At 45.7% G+C, this 23,238-nt stretch overlaps 1 protein-coding gene and 1 pseudogene across 4 annotated transcripts in view; one reads left to right on the plus strand and one right to left on the minus strand.

The window, feature by feature from the left end:
* Positions 1-485: 485 nt before the first annotated feature.
* Positions 486-4,910, plus strand: LOC131808355 (cytochrome c-like; annotated as a pseudogene).
* A 6,445-nt stretch (positions 4,911-11,355) lies between these two features.
* The window catches only part of DZANK1 (double zinc ribbon and ankyrin repeat domains 1), a 64,970-nt gene continuing 53,087 nt past the window's right edge, over positions 11,356-23,238 (minus strand). For all 4 annotated transcript variants that reach the window (XM_059134129.1, XM_059134130.1, XM_059134131.1 and 1 more), the window contains 7 exons: positions 22,105-22,179; positions 20,220-20,316; positions 19,685-19,782; positions 16,598-16,678; positions 15,966-16,093; positions 13,013-13,087; positions 11,356-12,602 (listed from right to left, as the gene is read on the minus strand). In XM_059134129.1, the coding sequence (XP_058990112.1) occupies positions 12,479-12,602; positions 13,013-13,087; positions 15,966-16,093; positions 16,598-16,678; positions 19,685-19,782; positions 20,220-20,316; positions 22,105-22,179 (678 nt within the window). In that variant the 3' untranslated portion in view covers positions 11,356-12,478. The remainder of the gene's footprint in view (positions 12,603-13,012; positions 13,088-15,965; positions 16,094-16,597; positions 16,679-19,684; positions 19,783-20,219; positions 20,317-22,104; positions 22,180-23,238) is intronic.

Here is a 23,238-nt window from a genome sequence, read left to right on the forward strand (position 1 = left end):
ATGTCCTCTTTTCTGCATTCCTGTAAAATATATTGCTCAAGAAACACAGATTCATGAATTTTCTTTTAGGGACTTTTCACTTTACAGTATAGTTGCATCACTTTAAGGTTTGAGGAGGGGCCCCGAGTCCTGTTCCTATTCTATCTCAACCCCAGGGACACAGCAGAGCAAGGGCAGCCTCGCTGTAAGGTGATTTCTCTCCAGAATTTACCAAAGGCTCCACATAGTTCAGTTTAATTTTTTTAATTGCAAAAACACCCTGAAAATGTAGCTTTACGGGTTTCCCCATAATAACTGCATCCTCTTGATTTAGGTACAGTACACGCACTTGACCCAAGGGGGTGAAATCAGGTAGCAGGTCTGGCATTGTGCTTGCCAGCAGCCTTCTTGGGAGGTGGGGGATGGGGAGCTCTCAGCTTCCTCCCTGGCCGAGAATCACACCCTTGCTTGCACAAGGCGGCTGGCTACCACCTGGGGAGGGTAAGATGATAGAAGACACTAACCATACAGTTGCGTGGTACCGCTTACACGCCATTCTGTCGGGTGTGGAGAAACATGGGAACGGGAAGTTGGACATGCCACTTGCCAACCAGGTCATCCAAAAGGTACGAACGTGAAAGCCATTGTGCAGACTGCACTCCGCAGCTAAACGGGAAGTCGCGCCTCCTTACTGCAGAACTTTAAAAGTGATCTGTAAGAAGTTTGGGAAGGGACTTGAGTAACAGATTCCAGCTCATCTTCAGAGAGCCTCAGAGAGAGGCTTTCCATCTTATGGTCTTGCCTTTTTTGGGTGTCCCCTTGGCCAGGTGTTATTAGAGAAGACATGGGGATTTGAGGAAAGAGAGACATGATCAAAGCCACGGATGGTACCAGAAGTCTGAAAGGACAAAAAGGTGCCTAGGCCCGGCTGCGAGTTTACTTTGGATATCCTTCTCCAGGAGTGCCTCCAGATGCACCGGACAGGGGACGGACATGGACTGGCACGTGTGTGCCTTAAATTCTCCAAGTGCGCTACACCTGCTGTGTCTCCACGTGCCACTGCACATCCAACCGATTGGGAGTCACGCTTTACTCCACTCTTTCTCTCCCCAAAGGGCAGGCACATAGTAATCGTTCACTGAATACCATTTGATTGGAAAAGTTCGATTTTCCTGTAAAGCTGGACTCTGATTTTAAGGAATTTAAGAAAAAAGCAGGAGAAGCAGGTGAAATAAGAGATGCTTCCCAAGGTATTTCTTGGTCTATGGAGTAAAAACAGGATATCATTTTTATAAGGAGGTAGATTTCCATATATTATTTTTTTTTAAAGATTTTTATTTATTTATTTGAGAGAGAGGCAGAGAGGTAGACAGAGAGAGAGAGGAGGAAGCAGGCTCCCTGCTGAGCAGAGAGCCCGATGCGGGACTCGATCCCAGGACCCTGAGATCATGACCTAAGCCGAAGGCAGCGGCCCAACCCACTGAGCCACCCAGGCGCAGTGGGTTATTATTGAACAAAAATATTTATGTTAAATAGTCTGTGTGTAGAGAGATGTTTAGAAAACTATCTCTGAGGATGCCTGGGTGGCTCAGACTTTAGGTAAAGCATGGGACTCCTGATCTCAGCTCAGGTCATGATCCCAGGGTTCTGGGATTGAGCCCCATGTCAGGCTCCCTGCTTAGTGGGGAGTCCGCTTGAGATTCTCTCCCTGTCCCTCTGCCCTTTCCTCTCCCCCCACACCCCAGAGGCAAGCAGAGAGAGATGGGGAATAGGCTCTCTTAAAGAAATAAATAAATCTTTAAGAAATAAAAGAAAACGGTATTATGCTAAGCTAGATAAGTCCATCAGAGAAAAATAATTATCATACGATCTCACTGATAAGAGGAATTTGAGAAGACAGAGGATCATAGGGGAAGGGAAGGAAAAATGAAACAAGATGAAATCAGAGAGGGAGACAAACCATAAGAGACTCTTAATCTCAGGAAACAAACTGAGGATTGCTGGAGGGGAGGGCCGTGGGAGGGATGGGGTGGCTGGGGGATGGACACTGGGGAGGGTGTTTGCTATGGTGAGTGCTGTGAATTGTGTAAGACTGATGAATCACAGACCTGTACCCCTGAAACAAATAATTATATGTTAATAAACGTGTTATTATATGTTAATTAAAAAGAAATAAAAAACTATCTCTGCATGGTGGTATTTCATTTCATTTCATTCTTTATTTGAATTTTCTGCATTGTTGTTGTTTTTTTTTTTAACAACAAACACATAATGCTCCTCACAATTATTTCTATAAGAGAAATAGTAAATTACTCAGGCTGTCAACATTTCATGAGGCTTAAATATCAACCGTAACTATAAATGTGGCAAAAAGCAAAACATACAACATTACCTGTCTTGGAGCAATACATAAACCCACCAATCCAGATATTATTTGGAATTTAAAATATTTATTTTGAAATTTTTAAGTTGTAAGAGTCACATTCAAGTATTTTATAGTCTACTGACATACATACTTTCATTTTTATCTACAAACTTACAGCAGATAAAAAAATAAGACCTGTGATTTTCAAACTTCACGGGCCAGACACCCAGCCACAAAACTTTGCCCATACTGAAAAGCCATGCAATGTATTACATCAACAACTATTTTTGAGGACCTACCACACGCCAGAAACTGGAATTAGGCACCAGATGCAGCGCCCACGTACATTCAGCGTCCCAGCGAGTTTGGGCATATGGCCAGGCCAGTTCACAACGGACTGGTCACTTCTGCTGGAGGGAGAAGCAGAGGCTGTTGTGGCAGATGGTGGAAGAACAGGAGGGGCGGCCATAGGTGCGCAGGCCCAGAGCCCAGAGAGCATGCGCAGGGAACTTTTTTAGTCCCAGGTATGGGAGTGAGGAGCAGCAAGGCGAAAGGCCGGGGCGATCGCTGCAGCCACTAATCCAGGAGTCGCCTGCCAACGTGGGGAGGGCATTTGGATTCTCATGAGAACAACTGTGGGCTACCTGGAGAAAGGCAGGACACAAGGCAGGACAGGAGGAAGAAGGCTACAAGGGTCCCAGAGCCGGTGGATGGGGGCCTGAGCAAGGCGCTGGGTTGCGACCCCAGAGCCTGGCATCCTAGCCGGTGCAGTGTGGGGGTCCTGGCCACAGGTGCAGCTGGAGGCTCAAGAACAACCAGCAGGCGTGGCCTCCAGGGGCGCCGGGGGCGGGTGTGATAGAGAGCCAAGCCGAAGTGTCCGAAAGCCTGCCAGGCCCAAGTCAAAGTCTCCAGGGAAGAGAACAAGATGCAGGGAGTGAAATGAGAAATTCACTGACTTGCCACTAACTCCTTCCAAGAGGGAAGAAAGTGCATAGTGATGGGCCATGCGTAGAGGAGGGAGCTGTAGAACACAGTAACTTCCGAATGGCAACCTGAAAGTTACAGGACTTCCAGTCTGAGAAGTAACCCAAGCAGCAGAAGGGGCTCCCAGCTGCATCCAGGGCAGGCAGAGATTTCTGTCTCTGTCTGTGTAACTCCTGTTTGAAGGAGAAGAAGGAATATAGTCCTGGGGCATCCAAGGGAAAACAAACAATAAATTGAAGCAGCGTGTTCGTCAGGGTTCTCCAGAGAAACAGAGCCAATAGTACAGGGTGGGAGGGAGAGAGCTTTATGGTAAGAACTAGGCTCATGCTCTTATGAAGGCTGAGAATCCTCATGACATCCATCTGCAAGCTGGAGGGCCACGAAAGCCAGTGACATAGTTCCAGTTTGAGTCCGAAGTCCTGAGAACCAGGAGCACCAACAGTGGAAGTCCCAGTCCAAGGGTAGGAGAAGACTAATGTCCCAGCTCAATAGTCACGTGGGCAGTGAATTCTCCCTTCCTCCATCTTTTTGTTCTATCCAGCCCTCAACAGATTGGGTGATGCCCACCACATCGGGGAGGACCATCTGCTTCACTCAGTGCACCAACTCAAATGCTCATCTCATCCAGACACACTCAGAGATAATGTTTCACCGAATATCCGGGCACTCCATGACCCAGTCAGGTTGACCTATGAAATTAACCATTCTAGGTAGCTTCTCCAAAGACAGGCATGGTGGCTGGGGACGGGAGCCGGGAGGGCTAAAGTGAGGAAAATAGAAAATCCTGTGTGAAGCTACATTTCTCTGTGCACGTTGGTAGAGTCTGGGCCGATCTCAGATTCTGCCTAACTCACTCCACTCCCACAGGTGCAGTATGAGAGTGGGTGCCCTGGACACACAGGGACAGTTAGGAGATGCAGAGGGACATAGATGGAAGGAGAGCCTGGGGTTGCTTGTCTTAGTGAGAAGTGGATTGTCGTGGGCAGGCAGTCTGAGATGGGAGAGAGCATCTAAGAGCTAATGGGTATCTGTGATTTTTTTTTCTGATTACTATCTAAAGGTAACACTGATTGTGGAAAGAGAATAGAGGAATCGGGTGAATTAAATTAAATGTCTTTAATGTGAGGAGCCAGATCCAGATATATGTGTTGTATAAATGCTTATTTTAAAAAGGCTAGTAAGTGTTAGAGAGCGGGACGTCCGGCTTGCGAGCGGGCACCTTCGTTTCGTGAGCGACGGAAGAGCGACTTAAAAAGGGTGATGTTGAGAAGGGCAAGAAGATTTTTGTTCAGAAGTGTGCCCAGTGCCACGCCGTGGAAAAGGGAGGCAAGCACAAGACTGGGCCAAATCTCCATGGTTTATTTGGCCGAAAGACAGGCCAGGCCAGGCCCCTGGATTTTCTTACACGGATGCCAACAAGAATAAAGAATAAAGACATGACCTGGGGAGAGGAGACACTGATGGAGTATTTGGAGAATCCCAAGAAGTATATCCTGGGACACAAATTATCTTCACTGGCATTAAGAAGACAGGGGAAAGAACAGACTTGATAGCTTATCTCAAAAAATCTACTAAGGAGTAATAGTTGGCCATCGCCTTACTTAGTGCAAAACAAAAATGACTCATGACTTTTTTTAGGTGTTCAGATGATCTCATGCACCAGAATTCAGATCATGAATGGCCGATAGACAATTTCTTTTGGACAGTCCTGATTTAAATAAGATGGGCTTGTGGTTAAATGAATATGATCAGCTTTTGAACCTTGATAGTAATTCTGGTTCAGCAAACGCTGTCAATTTTCCCCTTCTAAAAATATGGTCGGAATTTATTAGTAATGTTCAGCTTTTCACAGAGGTGGTAAATGCCATCTCTAAACTTATAGGAGACTGGTTTTATATTTATATTTATATAACTGGTTATATTCATATATTTAAATACTGAGGAAATCCCTTCACTGTCTCAGAACCAAGACTCAGCTGTGTTTCAGGTTGTGTTCATTAGCCTGATAAAGGCAAGGGTTGAAGATGAGAAGATAAGCTGGCAGTGTCCACTTTTTTCCCTTAACTATGCCAATTTAATTAAAATTCCCTGCATTTAAAAAAAATTAAATAAATAAAAATTCCCTGCATCTCAAATGTTGCCTCTTTCTTAATGAAAGACATTTTAGTGTGGTTTATGTATAATATTAAATAAAGTATTTAACACTTCTCATCTAAAAAAAAAAAGCTAGTAAGTGTTGATATATAACTCTTTTTTAAAAAAAATTTATTTATTTATTTGAGAGAGATCATGAGTGGGAGGGGCAGAGAAAGAAGGAGAGAGAGAATCTGTGAGCACAGAGCCTGTCACAGGACAAGCTGAAACCAAGAGACCCTCAACACACTGTGCTACCCAGGTACCCTGATATTTAACTCTTAATACTTTATTGATACATACTTTTAAAACATTTATGTATTTATCTGCATCATAACCTTCTGCTCCAGGTAACCAAGGATGAAAAAGGGAAATGTTTTCTGAAGCTGATTGATAATTATCATGGAATGCAAAACACTTATTTTCTAGCCAATCTACTAATCAACTCTTATTTGCGGAAGTGGCCAACTTCCAAAATGACCCCCTCATGGCCCTTATCTCCTGGTGTCATGTCTTCGTGTGTTTGCCTCTCACACTGAACAGAGCTGACCACAGAAGGATGCAGTGGAACTCGTGGTGTGGAATTCCAATCATAGGTGATAAAAGACAAGTGTTTTCTGCCTTGGTTTCTCTTAGATTGCTCACTTGAGGGGAAGTGGGCCACCATGTTGTGAGGTCACCCAAGCAGCCCATGGAGAGGCCCATACCAGGAAGAATGGAGGCCTCCTCACAAAACCTGCAGCATGGGAGCAAGCCATCTGGAAACCTATCCTCTGGCCCCAGCCAAGCTTTCAGAAGATTGAGGCCCTGACCAGCTTCTTTAGTGCAACTAATCAAAGATCCCAAATCAGAACCACCAGCTCAGCTGCTTCTGAATTCTTAAGGCAGAGAAACAGCCAGATAGTAAGACTTTATTGTTTATAAGCAACAGAGTTTTAGAGTAGTTAGTTATGCAGCAGTAAAAACATAACGTAATTAAATATTTACCAAGCATTCTCTTGTTTGCCAGGCCCTGGGTCAAGAGAGAGAAATAGCAGATGGTAATTTTTCTGCAAGGGCAGTGTCTCAGAAAGTGGAGGATCTGGGGTGAGCTGTGCGCATCCTGGTGGAAATGTCCAAATGTTGGCTGGAGCAGGGAAGGGGGTGAAGAGTCTTGAATTTCTGACCAAATAGGGCTGTTGAGGTAAGATGGTGGTATCAAACTAGCCCAGAGCAAGCCCTCTCTAAACACAACGAAATTTTGAGCAAATAAGTAAAAACACAAAAAACCCCACACTATTCAGATTTTAGAGCAAGGAATGTTCAGAGAAATTAATTTCTAAGAGTCTTGGGGCACCTGGGTGCCTCAGTTGGTTAGGCATCTGCCTTCGGCCTCAGGTCATGATCCCAGAGTTCTGGGATCGAGCCTCACATCAGGCTCCCTGCTCCACAGGAAGTCTGCTTCTCCCTTTCCCTCTGCCTGCTGCTCCCCCTGCTTGTGCTCTCTCTCTCTTTCTGTCAAATAAATAAATAAATTCTTAAAAAAAAAAAAAAAGAAAAGAAGATACATGTCTCATACTCTGTAAAGGCTAACATTTCGCTTAACAAAGCAGTCTAAGGGAAGGGTGTGAAAGGTCAAGTTCTAAAAATCTCCAATACTTCCCCAAATTTGAAAACAACCGAAGAACAGAACATACTTGCCAGAGGAAAAGGCATGAACGTCCCTCTAACAGCAATCTGTTCCTAACAACTACGTGGTTAGAAGAAAGGAATCGACCAGATTTCACTGGTTTCTTTTTCCACCCCCAGTGGACATATTATAGAAAACTGTATTTGAGGGGCACCTGGGTGGCTCAGTGGGTTGAAGCCTCTGCCTTCGGCTCGGGTCATGATCCCAGGGTCCTGGGATCGAGCCCCGCATCAGGCTCTCTGCTCAGCAGGAAGCCTGCTACCTCCTCTCTCTCTGCCTGCCTCTCTGCCTACTTGTGATCTCTGTCTGTCCAATAAATAAATAAAATCTTTAAAAAAAAAAAAAAAAAGAAAGAAAGAAAGCTGTATTTGAGAATGCCCCTCTCTGCCACAAAATCAGAAAGGATTTGGGAATCCCTCCCAAGGATTGCCTCTTTCCCTTCTGTCTGGTTAGGGAAAGGAAGTTTCTGTTGAGCGGATGCAGGATAAAGTTGGGGAGGGGTTTGGGGGAGAAAAGAATAAAATTTTACATGTTGAGAGTTTGGGTCAGAAGTAGAATTTCTGAGATTCTAACTGCACTGGAAGTAATTAATCAAAAAATCAAAAGACTTATTACCACCCAGCTGGAAATGTGGGGACTCCAGATCAGGGGCCTGGAAACTGCTGTTTATAAACAATAAGTATTGGATTCATATCCACTAAATGGTTTTTTGTTTGTTTGTTTGTTTGTTTGTTTACTCAAGGTGATTCTGGAATGCACCAACCTCTGTCTACTTCCAGGCCACCTCATTTAAACTGACCCTCCCCTCCCCTATCATGGGAGGGGTCCTGGTAGTGGGTGAGGGGTCTGAGAGTGAAGCAGATATAAATGTTAGGTCACTCTGGTCCTTCTCCGAGGATGTGTTTGGGGACTGGGTGGGCCGGAGTGGGGAGAAGGGGGTTCAGCTTTGCCAGAAAGTTCTCTTCAACTCTCTTCAACCCTCACTACTTGGGCATTTGTAGGCGGTGAAGCTCTTGCTACTACAAGTGGCTTTAAGTTCACACAAATTGAAATAGTGGCGGCCAAATGAGAGGTTAACAACCGATCTGAATATAAAAACACAAAAGAAGGATGGATAAAAACCGTATGACCCCCAAATCCAGGCAACTGGCTAAAAAAAAAACAAGGACACAAAATGTACATGTGTGTGATGTGTGCGTATTACTGATTTTATTCAATTCAGGGGTAGGAAAAAGAATCAATAATCAATGACATTGTAACAGAGGCTGTGATGGTCCTTTTTTATGTGTTATCTTGCCTGGGCTCCAGTCCTTAGTTATTCACACACTAACCTATCTAGGTGTTGCTGGTATGGTATTTTGTATTGTGATTAAAGTTCTTAGCTGACTTGAAGAAAGGGAGATCATCTGAGCAGGTCTGGGTTTACCTGATTCAGTGGGTTGAAAGCCCTGAAGGAGAGAGATCTCCATAGAGGAGTTCTGCTGGGGGACACCAGCTTCAGTAGTGCTGGAGCATGTCCTTCCTGACATCTGCCCTGCGACTGGGGACTTGCCCAGCAGGCCTCTAGAACCACCTACACCCGTTTCTTGTAGTGAGTCTCTTGATACACATCTCCTTTTAGTCCTGCTTCTCTGCCTGAGCCCTGATAACAGAGGCCCAAGATTAATGCCTAAAAATCATGAGGCCCTGAGTTATACTGAAAGCCTTCTACTAAATAAACCTGCACAACATATTTCATTCCTGTGTTTCATGAACCACTCCAAAATAGTCGGAAAAAACAGAAGGTTATAACACTGTGAGTCCAGGGGCGCCTGGGCGACTCAGTGGGTTAAGGCCTCTGACTTTGGCTCAGGTCATGATCCCAAGATCCTGGGATCAAGCTCCGCATTGGGCTCTCTGCTTAGCAAGGAGTCTGCTTCTTCCTCTCTCTCTGTCTGCTTGTGATCTCTGTCTGTCAAATAAATAAATAAAATCTAAAAAAGAGAAGCTATCAGTGTAACTCAGTCATGGCGAAAAATTAATTTAATGGATGCTGAAAATCACTAACGTACAGTTTTTCATCCCACCAGGATTGGTAGTAAGTTGGGAATCAGTGGAAACTAAGTTTGGCTATTAGAAAACTTATATATGTGGCCGGTATTATATCTCTATTCAATCTGCTGCTCAAGACCCTAGAAAATACTCTGATTCTAGAGGATATAATCCATTTCTCCAAATCAACAAGAAAACTATAAGGTACTCCATGACCAATAGACATGTGAGAATCCATTCACCCAGATGGTCCGATGGCCTGGGGGTTGGGGGCGAGGTGGTGGTGGGGGAGACGGCAAACTCCACAGCCACTGGAGCCCTGTGGGGGTGTGGAAGGAAGCCACAAAGTGAGGGCGGCTCCTCCAAGAGTTGCCGCTGAGCCTCAGAAGGAGTCTGTGGGGAATACCGGTGCAGGGAGTCTGCGGTGGCCCGAGTCACCAGCCACCGGGCGCTCTGCTAATTGTCCCTCCATGTACCACCCGGCACCCAGAGCAGGCAGGTGGGTGCTCTGAGGTCAGTGTCACTGCCACCCTCCCTGGCATTCCAGGGCTGGCTGGCTGGTAAGTGGAGGCAGTTCCCACCAGACCTCCTCCTTCAGGCAGCCAGGGTCAGGGACCCACGCCGTGCACTCGGCGGTACCCACAGGCGCATTCTCTGAGTGCCCTGCCGGGGGTGGGGAATGGAGGCAACAGACAGGGCAGCAGACAGGGCAGCAGACGGCCTCCAGTCATTAGCAACTTCAGGGGCTGCCCCAGAGAGCTGCCTGGCTTGAAGTCACAGCTGTCCTGGGGGAGCAGCCACCCAGTGATTGAGCTACAGCTGTCCGGGCACCGCGAGATGATGGGCAATCCTCCTCTCCAGCACCCTGCCCTGGGGCTTGCTGCAGCTTTGTGGGGGCTGCATCTGGGGTGGCAACTCCTGCAGTTCCTCCCTCTTCTTCCTTCCCCAAGGGCTGATCCCCCATACATCCGCGTCCTCCTCTATCTGCCATCCCCAGCTGTCTCAGTCTGCTTCTGGAGAGCCCAGCCTGCGATGCTTGGAACAAGTTACATGCTGAGGGGCGGTCGCATCTCCTGCGGGTCACCTGTGACCATGCGGACGGAGGGAGGCTGGGCCCACGGGTTCCACGTTGTCCTCACTCATCGCACTCGGCACCCTCCTTTCCTTCCCCACTGAGGCCCTGCTGAGCTACAGCAGCTCCTGGCCTGCGACCAGCCTCAGTCACTCACGCAGTCCAGTCCTTTTCATTGCCCCTTACTCATTATCACTATGGTGGTTCTGCTCCCATTTCAAGCCCTGATACAGGGTCCTGGGGAAAGGAAAAATAAAACTTCACGACGGACAAGAGATAACATGAATTTTGAAATCAGACAGGCCTTGCTTGAAACATGTGTGTAACTTTATTTTCCTGAAAATATGTAGTTCAATGTTTATGTAATGCTTTACATAACCCTGCAGGATTTCAGCAGAGCTCCTGGACCTGAACCTGCGCTCTCGCATCTCGAGCCACCTGCTCACTCTGTAAATGAGGTTTGCCAGAAACTCAAAGGTGATTTGTGCTGGCAGGGGGCGAAAGGGTGGATCCCTGGCAGGAGATGTCAAGTGCGTGCCTTGCCTCTTGGATACAGGGCCAGGCCACTCCCTTCTCCTGGAAACCCAAGGAACAGTGGAGATGGGCTTCCTGCACTCAGGGCACGAAAGTTACACTTGAGAGCTCCAAGAGGAAAGTTTCTGGAACCCATGGGTCCATGGGGTCTCCCCTGTTCCCTAAGTTCTGGGTAAAATGGTCTTGAACTCCACACCCACTTCCCTGAGCGTCGAATCCAGAACCTGTAGGGTGTGAGCATCTGGGGCCCTCACCCACCTTCCTAGCGTGAGGACCGCAGCTTCACTTCCATCTTGGGAAGCTAGAAGCTGCAGCCAATCCCGCACAGAGCCATAAAGGCAGGGAAGTCTGGGACAGGTCACATTGTACCAGCTGAGCTGATACAATGCAAACTGGCCCTAACCCAAACTGGGTCTCTCAGGACCCTGGTTACCTTGCAGCAGCCCAACACAGACGGCCAAGTGTGACAGGGGCCGGCCAGTGTCACCCATCCCCGCGTGGGGGCTTGGCTTTCAGCAGCCCTGCTCCTGTCCTCCCGCAGACAGTCGCCCACTCGGGAAAGGTGTGCAGGTAGCGATGAGAGCAGTCTACTCAAAGAAGTCGGGTATTTATTGTGCCGAATTAATCATTCAGAATTAATAAATATTCCATCAACACGCTTTAACAGAAACTATTTAGGGACACCACGTTTTCAGCGTTATCACCCAAGGACTGAAATAACAATCTGAAAAAAGACATAAGTCAAAATTACACATCCCTGCAGATGGCTGATTCGGGGCTTGTTTGCCAACCAAAGAACAAACGGTAACAATAGGAATATTGATGAGCTCAACATCAGAAACAACATTTTTTAAAATAAACTTAATCTTTATGCACTAAGTTGGAACCACCTACGAGATATATTAAGGAAGAGAACAAGATGCAACACATCGGAAGAGTGTGTGGTTCGCTAGTACTTGTCTTAAAGAGGGCAAGGACTGTATCTGTTATCTATATTTGTATTTTATGTATACCCTCTCTGTACAGATGCATATATTATATACATGTGCTTATATAATCCTGTGCTATATCTGGAAAGACACAGATGACACTGGTATCAGTGGTGTCTCTGATGAGGGGATGTGGGTGGCTGTGGGACAGGGATGGCAGAGTTTTTACTACATAACACTTCATACTTTTTAGCTTCGAACCATGTGCAATTATTACCTACTGAAAAATAAATTTTTAAAAAATTTTTAAGGATTTATTTATTTGAGAGAGAGAGTGCGCGTGTACTTGCACAAGTGCGGGGAGAGGGCAGAGGAAGAGAGAGAATCTTTTGAGCAGACTCTGTGCTGAGTGTGGAGCCCAACGTGGGGCTCGATCTCAGAACCCTGAGATCGCAACCTAAGCCAAAACCAAGAGTAAGCCACTCATCTGACTGTGCCACCTAGACACCTCCTGAAAAATAAATTTAAAAGAAAATTCTAAAATAAGCAGCAACAAACCCTTAAAAAAAAAAAAAAGACATACATTAAGTTCGTCACCATCGACAGCATATTGGGAAATGCCTGCATGGTGGCTTACAGTGTTGTATTAAAAAAATAAAAAAGTCTTATGAGTTCCTTTCCATCTCAATTCTCAAACTGCCAATCCACATCTCAGAAAGAAACAAAGAACAGCCAGAACTGGATGGTTTCTTGCAATTAGGTCCTCTGCAGGCCCTTGGGGTCTATGAGTCGTCCAGGCTGAGCTTAGCAGCAAAGAGCGAGGTGATGACATCATCCCCAGTCTGCAGAGCCAGGTCATATGGCGTCTGGCCATTCACGTTCTTCTTTTGGATGCTTGCATTGCACCTGCCAAGGGAATGGGCATGAATAGAAGGACTCAGGCACTTGAACCTGGAGACCTGGCTCATCCCTGACACAGAGGCCAGTCTGGGAGCCTCCTGGCCCCACCTTGCTAAACCCATCCCCAAAAGGCCCCAAGGCAACTCTACCCTGAGATCTTTGGAAGGGCTCTGTGATTTCAACACATTCAATTGCCAATCCTGCCCACTGGCTCCCATTGCATCGAAGTCCCACAACCAAGTTTGATGGGGGGACAACATTTTCATTGTGCTTTTCAGAGCCTTCAGTGCTGGAGATCCATGGTGGGATGGTAGCCCCTATTCCCAGGGTTAACTGCTCTGGAACTAGGGCCTTCTGAAATCATCACAGGTCAGCAGGGGGCCCTCAGAAGTCTCCCCCAGAGGCCGAGAGCATACCTCAGTAAAGCAGCGATGCACTCCCTTCCTGCCAGGCCAAGCAGAGTAGCTTCATGAAGAGCTGTGTTTTGGAGCCTGTTTTGGGGGAAGAAAATCATCCTGCTAAAGTAGTTGTAATGCAGGATACTGTGGGCACGCTGACAGAGTCATGCTAATGACACCAACCCTTCCTTACCTTTCGTCTTTCCTTTCTCCCTGGTAGCACAACTGCTTGTTACTTCAGCCCTCACATTCCTTGGGTCTTGCTTAGGCATCTACCACTGGAACTTACACGTATTCATGGGCTTGCCACATCTCCTGAGCGGACACGTGATCCTCCTTCATAACGCCCCCAAAACTGAGAGCCGAGCGCATGTTCTATTTCCCAGCTGGGTGGGGGGTGGGGGTATGGGGGCAGGGAACCATGGCTGGCTTTTCTGTGTAACCACAGTTCAGTCTGGGGAAGTAATGAATTGTGACCGCCGACTCTAACTTTGTACACTGGTCATCAAATGATATGACTCGAACAAGGCAAGGACACTAGAGGGGACACCTTCTTCTGTTCAGAGCAGAGGTGATACTTGTGAATCTGTTGCTACGAGCAGCTTGGTGTTGTATCACCAGACCTTCTAGAACATGTTTGGTACAGCAGGTACAACCATGGTATTCTGTGACTTTGTATTTTAAAGAAACTCTACTATGAATGCACAAACTACTCAAACGGTTTACTCAAATCTAAGTATCATGGTGGATGAAGGTACCTTCTCTCTTTGTAAATCAAGAATTACCTAATAGAATAACTCTCCACAGTTGAACCTCTAAGAAGCAGACTAATGTTTACATGTGCCCCTCCCAGCTACTAGGGCAGAACGTCTGAAATTGCCAGTGAAGGGGTGTTAACTGTTGTCCAAAGGCAAATGGTGTTTCTCTTTGCCCCTTCCCTCACGAGACCTTGAATCTGTGTTCCTGAAATCTGCTATTAAGAGGAATCAGCTTTTTTCTTTTTTAAAGATTTTATTTATCTGACAGAGACACAGCTAGAGAGGGAACACAAGCAGGGGGAGTGGGAGAGGGAGAAGCAGGCTTCCCGCCAAGCTGGGAGCCCGATTCGAGGCTCAATCCCAGGACCCTGGGATCAGGACCTGAGCTGAAGGCAGACACTTAAAAACTGAGCTACCCAGGCGCCCCAAGGAATCAGCTTTGATGGAGGATGTGCACCTCTCCTTAGCCATCTCCTTGGGTTGGATATGAGTGTATTCTGGTAGGAAAGAGAAAAACACTGGAAACAGAAACACTGGGAGGGCTTTCTGCTACCTGCCAAGCCACTGAACAGAAGTCACCTGGTGTAGAGACCACCTAGGCTGCTTCTCTCTACTAGTCAAACAAGCTGGGAGTTGGGGGAGGAAGAGTTGTTTAATCTTTGATCGCTAAGGAACAATTCACTGAACCTCTTTTATAGGAAAGCCAGATCTCTGGATAAATTGCACCTTAAGAGCAGTAGGATGGGTGGAGGCTTGAGGTCATGTTACTGGATCTACAGAGGTCTAGCCAAGGGATAAAGGCCAGGCAGACCCAGGTCCAAACACTTCAAACTAACAAATATAAAGCAGACTTAGCAGAGCCGGCTCTTGGTGGAAAAATCTGCTATCTTCTAGTGGCAAAAACTAAAGTAGAAGAAGAATCTCTGCGCGCTACTTTGAGGGAGAGCTCTGGCCTGGCTTTCTTCCCTCCCCCTCCACGTGAGCTAGATTCCGCTAACTATGCTAACACAGTGGGAGTGACAACGGGCTATTACCTGCCGTTTAGACACATGGTACAACCGTAGAGTTAGATCACGTGTAGGTAAATGTCAATTTATAGAATGGTAAGGAAGTAAGAAAGGGCACTGAGGAACCCCAAGGAAAAACGGGAACTCTGTTCCATGTCCAGAGCAGTTTCTTCCTCTCAGCTGGACTTCTCATAAGGCTGGGACTCATCCTATGTAAGCATCAGTTAAAAATCTGTTCAAGAGATTTTGTATCAACCACGGGCATTATACATAAGCGCCCTAAGAAAAGCTTGTCTGAATTGTACAAATACAAAGTACACCTCAGTGCCAAACAAGGTGGCATTATTTTTATGAATAATGATAACCCAAGTGTGGGATAAAAGAAGAAGCTGACAGAGTAAGAAGAATGCGAACCCTAGGAAAAGGTGAGCAAGTAAATTCCAGCCACCAAATACATCCACCAAATGTGTCAAATGTTCTGCTCTAAAATAAACTAAAAAGGGGGTTGTGTCTATCTCCCATAGCTGTTTTATTGGGCCAAAACATAAAAGCATGCACAGAAAAATTAATGGGCATATATTTTGAATAAAAACCCTGGAGGAAACACCCCATGTTTCCAAAGTAATTGGAGAGAACAACAGAATCCCAAGGCTGGGAGAGGCCAAGAAGTAGGGCGGGCTCAAGACTAGGGAAGTGACAAAAGGTCCAATAGGACTTGGTGTTTGTCTGTCCCGCTTCCCAGCTGGGGAAACCAATGCACAAATCACATAGTGAACTCGGATGAAGTTTCCTTTGTGTAGTAACTTCATGGCTACGTTTCTATAGGGACTACCCTAGGCCCGCTCTCCTCCGAGCGATCTCAACAGTTCAGATCATGATGAAAATAATGTTGCTTAACATCCCAAGGGTGAAGGATTTGCCGGCCCCCTCAGTGTAAACTTGCGAGCTAGCAAAATGTATCATCATTTATAGAAGCTACAAAAAATTTGGCAATCCAACAGTCCAATTAAAAGCTTTTATTTTGCCCAGGTTTGGAAGAGAGAGGCAGTTAAGCCACTGCTTAAGGCCCAGATGGGTTAAGATGGATCCCAAGGGGTTCCAGCAGAGCAGGGCACGCATGTGGATGGACGCTGCTCAGTCAGGGCCCCGGGGTAGCTGCTGACCGCCACACGTGCCAGGACTCTCCTGTGACTGCGTCTTACTTACGGGCCCCAGCGCTGCTCCGTGTCTGCTCCTCTCTGCACAAGGACTGGAATCACTTCATGGTGCTTGTTCACAACGGCCTTGGTTATCACGGGTTGCTCTTCGCCATCCCTGCAGTTGGGATCTGCTCCCTGAGGCATAAGGAAAAGGACAGACTGGCCACAAAACCCCGCTCTCGGCAGCATCCAGCTGCCATCCTGCTAAGTATAACACACATGCTTGGAGGAACCAAACTGCTTTAAATCAGAAGAGAAGAGAATCAGGGCACCCAAGATCTAACTGCCTTAACTTGGGCGATAAAACTTCTGTTCCCCCCCAATCAGTAGGGGGAGGTACCCCCGAACCTCGCTTCTTTAGGAAACATGAAGGTCACATGGGACACAGACCAGGGATTCGGTCTACCTTTATGCACAGCATTTGGGCTCATATGACGTTCTTCTTTGCTACAAAAAACTAGTAATCAATAATAATTAATGTAAAAGTTCTTGACTGGCTGTTTAGTCCACTTCCAGGTGATTTTAAATGAAGTGGCCCGTGGTTCTCACAATACCAAACAAGACTTGCATCCAAAAGAGACAGCGGTGAAACATGAGGCTAAAATCCTCAGAGAGACTTGGTCTTTGAGTTGGACTGACCTCCTCGAGTAGCTGTTCAACCACAGAGACTCTCCCTTCCCCTGTTGGTCCAACTTCCTTCAGCAGGAGACGGTTTTCAGGCTGCAGGGTTACACAAGGTCATTTTCACCGTCACAAAACAGTACGGTCCCCCTTGCCCTAGCTCAACCTGCGGGCAAACACTTCTTCTCCAAGGTTAAGTTCTGAGCTCCAGGATCAGGTGAGTGTGAGCGTGTGCGTGCATGTGCTCATGTGTGTGTGTGACTGTGTGTGTGTGTGTCGTCTCTGACACCAGCAGCACAAATAAACCTAGCTAATGAAAATCTGGCTGGGTGGCTCAGTCGTTGAGCATCTGCCTTCGGCTCAAGTCATGATCCCAGAATCCACGGATCGAGCCCCACATCGGGCTCCCTGCTCAGGAGGAAGCCTGCTTCTCCCTTTGCCCTCCTCCTGCTTGTATTCCCTCTCTCGCCGCCTCTCTCTGTCAAATATAAGTACTTAAAATCTTAAAAAAAAATGTTTAATAAAAAAAAGAAGAAAATCTTGCTGTCCTCTGAAACATAGTCTCAAGGAAGGATGCCAAATTGGCATTTTTCAATCTTTACTAAGGACAGGGATGCAATGAGAAACCTCTCCACCACTAGTTTAATTACAAAGGAAATAAATATTCCTAGGAAAAGCAACCAGATGAATCCTAATATTTCCTCTGCATATTTTTATAAAATGTTCTGAATCAGCCTAAGTATGACTATTCAGAAAATGTGCTCAGCTGAGGCATGAGTGAACTCATAAAGTCGACTCTTATTTGGTGGTGGTTGGGGGGAAGGTCTCACCTAACATCAGAAATCCGAAGAATTTATTATATGCTGTATTTTCAAAATGTGATGGAATTCCCCTTTATTTTTCTTTATATATAAAGGATTGCAGGTGCTGGTTGTTACAAGGCTGAAGAGGCCATCTAGAAGGCTGGAGACATTACTTTCAGTAGGTTTCCACCACTGGATCTGAGGGCGACTTGGGGTGGTCCCGGGACTCTCATTTTCTTGTCTACAAAGTAGAAATCATATATCTACCCTCTCCTGGCTCTCTGAGGAGCAATTAGGATGAGGACATTGGTCAAGGCCTCTAAGCCTTCCAGAAGAAGATCCCAGGTTCAGGCTGTGTCCCTTCTGCCCCCTACTCTAGGCTAGTTACACAATGGTACAAGGTATTCTAATAAGTGAACACCTAGGGAGTCTTGGGGGGCACTTGTTCTTACTGAATTCCATTCCTTATGGAAACTTCTACTAGAATGTACTAGAATGTTACCCTCAAGAGGTCTGAAACTTTTATAGCTTTTGTTCATGATTTATTTTCACCACTGAGAGCTGTGCCTGGTATATGTGTGCTCTGAATAACCACCGAATGAGTGAACCACTGGACACTGTTATTATTTGTCTGATACTTATCCCTTAAATACAAATGAGAAAATAAAGGCATATAGCAATGGGGGATTCAGGTCACATACAGAGTAAGTGGGGGTAGTCTCCAAAACTATTAAAGTTTATACAACTTTATACTTCTCTTTTGCTCACTGACAGTATTTTAAACTGGGAGAAGGCCAGGAGTGCAAGGAATCATATACAATACAGGTTAATATAATTCTAAGGTCTTCTTCCCCAATTTATTGGGGTTTATGACATACAAAGCATGCGGTGGGGAAAATAAGATGAGGTGAGAAGTCACCAACCTCTGGAGAAATCATGATACAATCTAGATGCCGGTGTATACACCCCTGAGGGTGCCCCGAGGGCCTGGCTTCATGGAAGATGGAGGGAAGAACCACATGTGTCCATCCCCATCTCCGGGAGACCTAGGCTTTGAGCTTGTTGCTAACACATCTGTCTTCCCTTACTGCAGCCAAAGAGGACCGAGTGAAAGGCAAGGTGGGGGACTGAACAAGGGCATCCACGGTCTCTTTCTCCAAGGCTCCACTTAAAAGTGTTCATGGTCTATATTTTGGAAAAACAAAACTCTAACAGCCATGGGAAGCTCTGGAAGGGTGCCATCAGTGGATCAGGAATTGTGAGGAATTCCAAAGATTGGAAGTAGCTGGAATTTGGCTGAGATGGAAAACAAAGCAAAGAAAAACAAGCTGAAGATGCCAGAGATAGAGTCTGTGCCCTCCAGGCAGCCCTGCAGAAGCTGCGTTAATCAACAATGAGGGCTGATGTTGGGTGCAGGTTGGATTCTATGGAAGGGCTTTGCTTTGAGTGGCTGAGATGAGCGGTGCCTTCTCTCTCTCCCCTGTGCTCTCTGCTTAAAGACTGGTAACTTTTTTCCAGAGAGTTCATGGTTTGCCTAACAAAGTCTTCTACTGGGAATACTGGGTCCAAGAAGAGCCCAGATCTCTGTGACAGACACAGGGAAGGTAGTTCCATCCAGGAATGAAATATGCTAGAGCCTTTCACAGCACCATCCTTACTTCCAGAGGAAAGGCAGCTTAGGGGATCCCAATGCTTTTTCCTGCCTTCTGCCCAAACACCCTTCAGGGAGGCCTGCCCCACAGCATGCCCATCCACCCTCACAGAGACCTGAGGCCAAAACATTCATGCCACACACCCATGACAGGCACTGGTGCTACTCAAACTGGCCCTTCACTTGTCAACGTGACCTAGCAACCAAGGATCATCACATATTTGAGACCAACCAAAAATAAGATGGAGAAAGATGGACAGAGAACTGACCGCAGAGGAAACAGAGGTGATTCCAGAAACTAATAAGAACTTTAAAATAATTCTAATTAATAATATTGACATACTTTAAAGGATTCCACAAAATAAAAATACACTTCTAAAAAGGAACAGAAAATTAAAGGTATTCTTCAATGTAAAAAAATCTCAAAGTAGGGCCATCTGGCTGGCTCAGTAAGTAGAGCATGCAACACAGGCCCATGAGTTCAAGCCCCATGTTGGGTGTGGAGCCTACTTTAAAAAATAAATAGAATGGAATGGAATCGAGTAAAATAAATAAGATAAAATAAAACGAAATAAAATAAAATATCTCAAAGTGAAACATTCAATAGACAGGCCTAAGAAGACAGCTATAAGGACAAAGGAGTACACATACTGTGAGCAGCTTCTTTTCTTGAAATTTTTTGGTCTTGAAATTCTTCATCCTCTTGACTTTTTCAGTGGTATCTGAGGTACTCTGGCTGTAGTCACTCACTGAAATGACAGAGTCAAGGACTAAAACGATACCCCCCACCATTCCCCACATATAAAGATCTATGCAGCTATCACGCCCCTCAAGAGGTCAGAAGTATAAAACGGCTTGTATAGAAATGTCTATTTTATTGAGCCTCACAAGAAGGACTCCTGGAGCCACTCATCTCAGGCCAGGACCAGAGGATGAATGGGAAGGAGGGGAAAAAAGGAGACTACAGTTTTTAACTTACCTCACACACAACTTATCTCCCCAAGCCCTGTGAAAGATTTAAAAAATCTCACTCCTAACTTCAGAGAAGCCAAAAGAATAAAATGGCTGGAACACTAAAGGAAGATGTGTGGTTGAACTGGCAAATTTTAAGCGATTCCCTGCCCTCCTTGCCAGGTCAGTTTGTTCCTGGTTGACTGTTTAAAATTACTGGAAGGGTACAACTCACCCAAGCTGGACCTGCTGCCAAATGGCCCATCACCACCCTCGGTGACACTGCTCAGGAAGTGGTTGCTGAAATCCACTGCCTTGCTGAGGTAAAGATTCTGGGCGACAGAAAAAATATAGACACCGTGATTGATGATGCTCTCTCTCTGCTAACCTGTTCTGCTCTTCATTAATGACCACTCTAGCTACACATAGAGCCAACCCAGAACTGGACATCCCCTCACTGTGATGTTTTGTCTGTTCTGTCTCTTAAATGGCTCCTCAGCTTGGCCCCTCCTTTCTGTCATTATGGCCACAGCCCCTTCTTCACACACCAAGATCCCTGCAAGGGATTCTCAACTGGTTCCTGATAGCACATATTCTACATGGCTGCCCCAGTCAGACTTCTACAATTTATAAGTGATGGTGCTCCCCTGCTTCAAACCCCTCTGTGTCTTAGAATTTGGGTGGCAAGATGGGAAAGCTCAGGCTACAGAGTTCGAATCTTGGCTCTATCACTTATTAGCTTAGGGACCTTGAACAAAGCTGGTTAAATTTCTCTGTACTTCAGTTTCTTCACCTGTAAAGTGAAAATATCATGGCCTACCTCAAAGGGATGCTGTGAAAGTCAAACAGGTAAAATGAAGGTCTATAAAATTAGGAGAGATGATCACAGTCCAGACCTGGAATTCTGTATCCACCTGGATGGATTCCACAGCCTGGCATCCTGCCCCACCCTCATGTGGCTGCCTCTCCCACCACAGGGCACCACCTGCTACTGTGTGAACAGAACACGCAGGCTAAGAAAAAACATATTAAACCTGGGGATAATGATTGCACTTCTACCCGATAGACTGCGTGTCCAATAAAACTAGATTTACAGTTGAAGATGCTCTTGGTGCCCACCTGGTTCCCCAAACTGTTTAGTGTATCCCTCTCAGCTGCTAACACCTCAGAGCTGGCCAGCTGCCTATACAGGTGGGTACTGCCTTGCTCTAGAGGTTATATCTCTCCTTTTCTTGCATCAACTGGGACAACTTCATGGTGCAAGTCACATTTAGAGCTCCTCATGGATCAAGTTGAAGCTGGACTTTATTCAGACCACTCAGCCCCTTTCCTTGCATTGTCTCATGTCCCTCACTCCCCTTCTCCTCAAGTACCTCCCTGACCCAAGCTCTTCTGCAGCCACACAACTGAAAACACTGCATTTAGTGCTTGACTTCAAAACACTTTCATGTGTGTCCATAGACTGCATTCTCCCAGCCTCTGAATTAGGAAGAGCCCACGTGTCTGTCCTCATTTTAAAGACACCGCGAGTCCCCTGTTGTGGACATGGCCAGGACCTGATAAATATTGATCACTATGCTTTTCCTTACCTTCTTTACCAGTCTTCTCAATCCATTCCTTATTCTTTTGTATATTCTGACTTCTTGTCCAATGAAACTACAGCTACTGGTATGAATCAGTCAGTGTTTGTCACACACTATGGGCGCAGTAGCAAAGTTCCAGTCACCATGTAAGAGCGTAGATCAAGGGAGGCAGAGCCACAAAGTTTGGTTTATTTGTTATAGGCAAATAGGTGAAAGTACATACCAGCAAACATATCTGTCCATCTTCCACCTATACTCAGACTTCAGTGAGTATAAATAAGCCTGAGAACCACAGGACCGACTGAGTGGGTAATAATTTCTGTTCTTACTACATCTTTATGTGCCTAAAACTTGGCTTCTCCGAGATTTGGTGCAGTTACTTATCTATTTCTATGAAATTACTGGCCTTTAGTCAAGTTTTATAACATTTGCAATTTATGCCTTCTATGCATTACACAGAAGTATTTCGATAGTGTAAGTTACAATTTTCTGGTTTGGTCAATTTTCAAATGAACAGCTTCTAAAGGTTTTATTCACCTTGTTGGATACTTGAATATAATTCAGCCGGATGCTAACTTGATAGCCATCTTCATGGACAGTAGCGGAGATGAGCTTTTAAAAAAACATTCGAGAGAATTCACAACCACGCACATAGCACTTGATGTCCTGAGCAACAGTCAAGAAATCCTGAAATGTTAAACTGTAAATTTAATCAAATATTTAATAAACTCAAAAGAAGACAAGAAAAGAAAAACAAAGGAACAAAAGCTAAGTAAAACAGGGCGTAAGTAGCGAAGTAACAGACACAAATCCAGCCACAGCTACGATTCCATTAATTGTAAATGAACAAAATTAATGTTCCCATCAAAGAGCAGAGACTCCCAGACTGGATAAGAAAGCCAGACCCAAATTTATATTCTCTAAAGAGACATACTTTACATCTAATCAATCCACCTGGCTGGATATCATCAGCTGGGTGTCCTGAGGGGCCAGGCCTTGGCAATCAAGGGCCAAGTATCATAGTTGAGCAAACTTCTCTATTTAAGCAGCTGGAAGAATTTCAACCACACAGGGGTCAGCAAATGCTTTAAGGATCAGACAGAAAATATTTTAGGTTTTGTGGGCTATGTGACCATTGTCACTGCAGCACAAAAGCAGTTATGGACAATAAGTAAATGAACGAGCTTTGGTCCAATAAAACCTGATTTACAGGGCACCTGGGTGGCTCAGTTGGTTAAGCGGCTGCCTTCGGCTTGGGTCATGATCCCACGGTCCTGGGACTGAGCCCCACATTGGTCTTCTTGCTCAGTGGGAAGCCTGCTTCTCCCCCTGCTTGTGCTCTCTCTCTCTCTCTCTGTGCCAAATAAATAAAATCTTAAAAAATTTTGATTTACAAAACTGGGTGGCAGGCCTGATTTGCCCCACACACCATAGTTTACAGACCCCTGGATTAGGCCAAAGAATGAATAAACCACCAAAATAGATCATCAAAGGAAACCAAGCAATACTTGACAATAAATAGCTTCAATGTTGGCCTATTTGGTGGCAGAGGATCAAACAGGCTGATTTTCCAAGGTTCCTTTCTAGTGTCATACAAACAGAAGAGATCTCACAGAGCTTTGTGGTATAATGCTAGACAGACCTCCTTCAAATCTTGAATCCCCCAAGACC

Source organism: Mustela lutreola, chromosome 9 (assembly GCF_030435805.1).
Source record: "Mustela lutreola isolate mMusLut2 chromosome 9, mMusLut2.pri, whole genome shotgun sequence".
Classification (NCBI taxonomy): domain Eukaryota; kingdom Metazoa; phylum Chordata; class Mammalia; order Carnivora; family Mustelidae; genus Mustela; species Mustela lutreola.